The sequence below is a fragment of the Morone saxatilis genome, unplaced genomic scaffold, assembly GCF_004916995.1.
Source record: "Morone saxatilis isolate NCDOM2014 unplaced genomic scaffold, NCSU_SB_2.0 Contig1, whole genome shotgun sequence".
NCBI classification, from domain to species: domain Eukaryota; kingdom Metazoa; phylum Chordata; class Actinopteri; family Moronidae; genus Morone; species Morone saxatilis.
Genome location: NW_023339651.1, coordinates 9,297,308 through 9,304,061, shown reverse-complemented (window position 1 = coordinate 9,304,061; position 6,754 = coordinate 9,297,308). Strand labels below are relative to the sequence as shown.

The 6,754-nt window shown below is 40.6% G+C and overlaps 1 protein-coding gene across 1 annotated transcript in view; it reads right to left on the bottom strand.

The window, feature by feature from the left end:
• The window catches only part of LOC118333737 (SH3 and cysteine-rich domain-containing protein 2-like), a 28,301-nt gene extending 22,784 nt beyond the window's left edge, over window positions 1-5,517 (bottom strand). The window contains exon 1 of the mRNA XM_035669519.1: window positions 5,063-5,517. Within this exon, the coding sequence (XP_035525412.1) occupies window positions 5,063-5,152 (90 nt within the window). The 5' untranslated portion in view covers window positions 5,153-5,517. The remainder of the gene's footprint in view (window positions 1-5,062) is intronic.
• Between the last annotated feature and the right edge of the window lie 1,237 nt (window positions 5,518-6,754).

The window sequence follows — 6,754 nt, the reverse complement described above, 5'->3', positions numbered from 1 at the left end:
AAAATTATTTAACAAGTATATTCAACTTAAATATTTTATAATAAAATGTTTAATGTAATGTAAAATTTGTTTAAGAAAGCAACCTTCTAGTACTTTTCTATATCAGTGCAAAATCCACATAGAAAAGGTCTACTTTCATTCTAGCTCTAAAATACACTATATAGACCACCATATCGGTAATCACTAAATTATTACCCCCATATAATTGGTCTCAAAAAAACAATATCAGTCAGGCTCTAACTGTAAGTCAATTTGTTTCCCTGTAGGTTTTTGCTACATAGTCCCACACTGAACTGACTGCCTTCATAAGTCTTTGTGAGAGAGACAATGAGATGTGCAGGGCCAGGACAAGATCATTATATTTATTCACAGCATAACCTTCTTTATGGACTTTTAGGTACTTTCAGCAATCTTTCAGATAACTGTGTGATGAATGTAAAAGCGGAAATCCTTCTATGCAGCAGATGAATTATTCAACTGATAAACTGCAAGTTTTAAAAAGTCTCCGTTTTTATTTTATTTTAACTTTAATAATTAAATGTGATTTCAGTGCCAGTAACTTTCTAGCACTATGCTATTTAAGAATTTATAATAAAGTTACATCATAGTTGCTAAGCAACCCGAGCTCTTTATGAATGAGTATCCCATCAGTCTTACAGTCAAAAGTGGACTTGATTTTATCAGGTTTTTCAAGGTGAGTCTGCCATTCAAAGCTGAAGATCAGAACTATCCATTATAAAACTTAATTTTTTTCCCATTACATCAACAGCTTTGCATTTTAGAGACAGAATAACCTCAGAAGTTAACTCACTGAAGCAGCAGCCTAAGGTCAGTACTAAACAAAAGGACTAAATAAAGTCAGTATTTATTCCCAAGTGACTCCTCTCTAACCCTGACACCGCACATGGGACTCTGCTGGATCAGCAGCATTTTAGAACTCAATCAAGGACAGTAATTCAATGACTTCATCATTAATCACAACAGTGCTGGGTCAACATTGGATACACGAGCACCACAGTGACACTGTCAAGTACGAACATGTTGGTTTGCATGCATTGGATAAGACGGTGCTGATGTCCTATTCTAAGTGTGTGTTTTCTGTCTGAATATCCGTCTCTTCCCGTTTCTCTCACTGTGTATCTGTGTTCTCTGGGCAGACCTATAGTTTGTAACCAAAGGTCAGCAGTACGAGTCAATCATTCTGGCAGGAGAAACACAAACATATCATCATCTGTCAGAAGTTAGGCGGGGGAGTGATGTATCCCCCTGCTAACTGCGATACCAAAGAAACAAACACAACAAGGCAGAATATGCTTTGTTCAGAAATGTCATCTACACATGTGAATGGCACAGAGACTGAGGCTGATACACAGTAGAAAAGGTGTATTTGCTCATTAAAAAAAGATTTAAATACTTACTGACGGAGGAATTCAGAAGAGGAAATGAAATTTCACCACTGTCAATAACTAATGACTAATTTTTCAATTTACAGCTACGCATTTGTTGGAATTTGACTGTTTTCATATTTGCACATTTCTGAAAAGTAATTTTTTTTAGAATTAAAAACAAAAAATAAGAAAGGTGTGAAATGGAGAAGGCTTAATCAACAAAGAATATATAGTAGTTTAGTTTTTCTGATTGAATTGGCCACCACATATTCTTATAATGCAAATACTAATGAAGAGACACATCTGCTCACTGTCACTCGCCTTTTGCTGTTTCTTGTCTCCTCTTCCTGCTTCTCTCCTGATACTTGTACTTCACTCATCTCCTATTTCTCACTGTTTCTCTCATTCCTGGCAGGATCTCTGGCTGGCTATCCTATTCTTTAATCATCCGTATCCTCTCAAGCACTCAGGCAACCATCACCAGCCAGCCACTCAGAGTTATGGAGAAATAAGTCAATGTAGGAAAGGAGAGAGGAATGGAAGAGGAGAGACATAACTCGAGAAAGATGAAGAGAGGTGTAGTGCAGGTGGAAAAAAAGACGTTTGGGTTTCTTTTCAAGGGTCCACAGTCAATAGAAAATAGAAAGGAAATACATACTAAGAGGAGACCAAGAAATGTATTTAATAAAGAGAGGAGGGAAAAAATGGCTGATAAGGAAATCGCTGGGAAGAACAGCAGAAGGGGAAGATCTCTGAGAAAGTAAGTGTGAAGGGCAAAGTCGGCGAGAAACCGCCATCATTATTTTACCTCATAAAAACGTCTTTGTGTTGGCTGAGAAAGCGATGAGGCGTGTGAAGGCCCTGCGGACACGGGCGCAGCACCACCTTGCATTATCAGCATTTACACCCACTGGCTTTTGTGAATATTAAACTTTATAAAGCAGCCGATTCTGAGCCTCATTTCCTCCACTAATAAACAATTTAGAGTTTAAAAGGAATAGTTCAACATTTTGGGAAATATGCACAACGCCACTCTCATGTTAGTAAGTCACATATGAAGCTACAGCTGGTTAGCGTGTAGCCTAAAGACCGGAAGCATGGGAAAACAGCTAGCCAATGACAGCCATTTCTTGGGGGTTATGTGCCGGACTATTTCTTGGCCAAGTCCCGTAACCTTCCTGGAGTCACTGCTGGTTGCCTGGCAACTGCTCCCTGCCAAGAAAATAGTCTGGCACATAACCCCCAAAGAAAATGTTGTTTTAACACTCAGGTTTTTGTATGGATTAAGTGAATGTGATACAATGTGATAATTACTGAGCTTTGGAGGTCGCCGTGGGTGTATTTTGTTTCCTTTGGACAGAGCCACACTAGTTGTTTCCCCCTTATTTCCAGTACTTATTCTAATATAATATCTAATATTAAACGTCTAAACATGAATGCCATTGATCTTTTCATTTAACTCAGCAAGAAAGCGTATAATAATACACTTACACTCCCAAATTCTTTAACAATTCCTTTGACCATTGCTTTGTCTTTCCAAACGCATAACTTTCCATGTCATCCACTTACCCGTGACTGTACCTCACTAAGCGCAAGACACTTGAATGGCGTGTGCTCCAAGTGATTAGAAAATAATATTTTAGGAGCCATCACCTTGCCCGTAGGTGGAGGAGGTGGAATAACTATTCATTGTCTGTCACAGCCTCTATTAGAAGCACTCTAGAAAGCTGGTAGGCCCACTTAGCACTGTAATAAATACTCGGAGAGCCGAGGGACAGTGGAGACAGAGAGGGAATGGAGAGCGAGAGATGAAGGAGAAAGAGCTGATGAGGGGATGAGAAACGATTGCAGACACAGAGGCAGTAAGAGGAACTGAGAATAGGGAAAGACATGGAAGCAGAAGATGGAAAGCAAAAGGTGGAAATTGTTATGAAACGAATGGCGCAAGAGGAGAAGTGAGAAGATTGAGAGTGACAGAAAGAGACAAGTGAAGCTCTAGAGATACCCTCGAGCAGACTTCTCTAAAAGAGACCCCGATTGTAACACACATTTAATCTTTCCCCTCTTCCATCCTCTTCATTCTTCTGGTCCCCGGGTGCCAGCAGGGGCTTGGCAAACAGAGCTCCGCGGCTGACGCAGCTCGGAGGATTGTTTCCTCCCAGTTCTGTTTTGTCTGGACGGCCATTTGTGTGAATTATGACCCAGCCCCTAGCGAGACACAGCAAACATGTGCTACCTGATTAGCTCATAAATTCACCAGCACCTCGACGCCCACCATCCATTGTGTTGTCTGTAGTCAAATAGAGACAACAAGAGACCCATCCTGCCAGGGGCTTGTTCCCTGTGGCGATGACCAACAACAGTCAGCCTTAATGAGTTTTTTCTTTAGTGGTTGTGATTGCTGCTGCAATTAAGACCGTTCTTGGTCCTTGAAGCTAATTTTGTAACGTGTTAAAACGTGATGCAGGAGATTGAGGTCAAGTCAGTAAAGGGAGAATCAATCAGCAACAAAAAAGACAAGATTGAAAAGCAGGCAACTGCTCAGGGGCCAAAAACCTCCAGGGGCCCCTGAGAGCTTCAGGTATACTGCGTTTACTTGCTTGAATTTATTCAACTGAAAATGTGTTACGCACAACCAAAGCAAAACATCTACTGACATGATAAATGCCTTGAGCTGGGTCATACTTTACTTCCTTATCTTGAGGCGCCTCTGTGAAGAGGGCCAAAATCTAGTTTTAACCTTGTTTTGTGCTTATTTAATGTGATTTAACCTGTATTTTGCCTTTATTTTTAGTCAATAAAAAAGTGGCAAAAAAAAAACAAAATTCCTGGAGCAGAAAACATTTGTTTCTAGTATCTGTCCACAGATTAAAGATTGATATGATCTGAGATAATGATGGCAGGATAAACCCAAAATGCAACATTATACAGTAACATTATGTCTACTCAAATTACCTCTGCAGCCAATCTGGTGCCAGGTAATAGTCCAGCAAAGAATATATTGTATATTGCACAGAAAAGGGGGGTGGGGGGGGGGGGGGGAATGTGAGCCTTGTGATGGTCCCACTGGTATTTGCAAGAGGAATGATGCAAAGGTAGATGCTCATAACTCCTCTGCTTGGGTGCTGCACCTCCCACATTTACTGCATGTGCAAAGTATTCGGAAATCTTCCTTTAAAACTGAACTAAAACCAAACACAAACACCGAAGCATCTCTCTGAACTCGCCTGCCTCTACCTGCATCAGGGGAAGTCAGTAAGAGTCTCAACCTGGTTTTCATCTCCTCGCTGCAGTTCACAAATCTTTCCCTTCATTTCACTGCACATGCCACAGAAAAGCACGCACCTTCTTGTAATCTCTGCCCTCTAACTTTGAGGTCAGAGTAGTTACAAGAATTAAAGCGGCTTAAAGTTCTTATGCAAGACCTGCAGCCTCTACAGAATTAGCCTCGCAAATACAGACAACAACAAAGCCACACTTTGAATTTAAAAAGGCACAAATAAAGATTATATTTGGTTTTAAACCCTTCAAAATGTTCTACGTGCGTAAAGAGCGCACTCCAACTTTTACGAAGACGCTTAAACAACTAAATAATCTGCTCGTTTCCCTCTGTTTGTAGTTTGTAAAATGCACAAACACAATAGATGCCTGCGTGTACACAGGTGTGCTGTTACCTTTGATTCGGGATGGCTGGGAACTGTAGCATGCGGTCGGTGCAGGTCCCGGTTTTGTGGTTCGTTCTCCTTTTCGCTGATTTCCGTCATCTCGGTCTCAGAGACAACAAGGGCTCCTTCAACGGCAAATACTGAACCCAATCGGTAAGTCCACGGTGGCAGAGCAACGAGGGGAGAGAGCTATGCGCACAGGGGTTGAACCATCGCTACGGTGTCTCATGCGAAGAGGTAGAGCGAGTTTTAACTGTCAAGTCATCTTTCACCGGCAGCATCCATCAGGGAATCTAGCGTTTAAGTAGCTGATAACACGGTGTTTCCGCCGCCTTCTTTGTTTTAAGACCTTAAACTGGAGCAGAAAGACCCGATAACTGATGATGACTTATCCGGTGGAAGAGATATATCCAGCAGCCGGTGCAGGTCCACTTCTCTCCGCTGCCTCCTCTCTCTCATCCACTGGCCAGTTTTCCACCCCCTGCGCGCACACACATACACGTGCTCTTACAACAACTTTGATTTGGCCGTTCGCGCGATCTGATTGGTCCAGGCTTCTCAAAATATACGCCATAGGTAGGTTGGGGGAGGGGGGGACAGGTGGAGCGCGTCGGGATTGGCTGGGAGGCGATGACGCGCGGAGAAGTGGGCGGTGCCAGATTCCTGCTTGAATTCTACAGTATTTAACTTTGGTGACACAGCTTAGTAAACGCCATAAATATAGTTATGGGTGAAAAATAGTCATAAAGTGTCTTTAGTGTACCAGTCACTGTCACTTTAATCAGAATCACGTTTATTGGCCAGATATGTGTGAGTTTAACTCTGATTTTATGTTGCTCTCAATGTACAAAGACAGAATAACACATAAATAAACAGAACAAGTTAACCAAAAAAGATATAGACTTATATGTGCAGTTATACAAACAAACATTTGTAGACAGTAGACAATAGTGCAGAGTGCAAAGGATGCTAAAAATAAATATGGAAGGTTGAACATGTTGCTTCATTTCGAAGAAGTGCTCAATATGTTGCAATACCACTGTGTAAAATACTCTGTTTCAAGTTAGTAAGTATTGCCATTTAAATGTACTGTAAAAGTAAAAGTACTCATAATACAGAAAAAGCCCATTTCAGATAATGTATATCATGGATTATGATTATTGATGCATTAATGTTGCAGCTGGTAAAGGTAGAGCCAATTTCAACTGCCTGGTAGCTTAATCCATAATAATACATCTACAGTCATTAGTTAGTTCATAGTTTGTGTTAATAATCTGAATCTGTAAAGTTACTACAGTAACTAATGTTGTCAAATAACTGTAGTGGAGTGAAAAAGGAGGATAAGTAGTAGTCTATATGGTAGCATAAAATAGAAATACTAGTAAAGTACCTCAAATTTGTGCTTAACACCACTGGTGGCATCTGTATACAAGCAGTATAGTGGTGAAACACAATTTTGAGATTGAGTCACTTTATTTGAGCGCTTCCATTTTATACTACTTTATACTTCACTACATTTCAGAGATACATATTATTATTAACTCTTCTACATTCATTCCACACTTATAGTTACTTTAATGAATGTATTTGGGTTTGCTCTTGAACTTGAGCTCTTGAACTTTTACTGCTTTCAAAGACCTGTGTAACTGCAACAACTGCAGGAACCCACCTGGATCATTTTAGAGGATGTGGTAAGAAAAA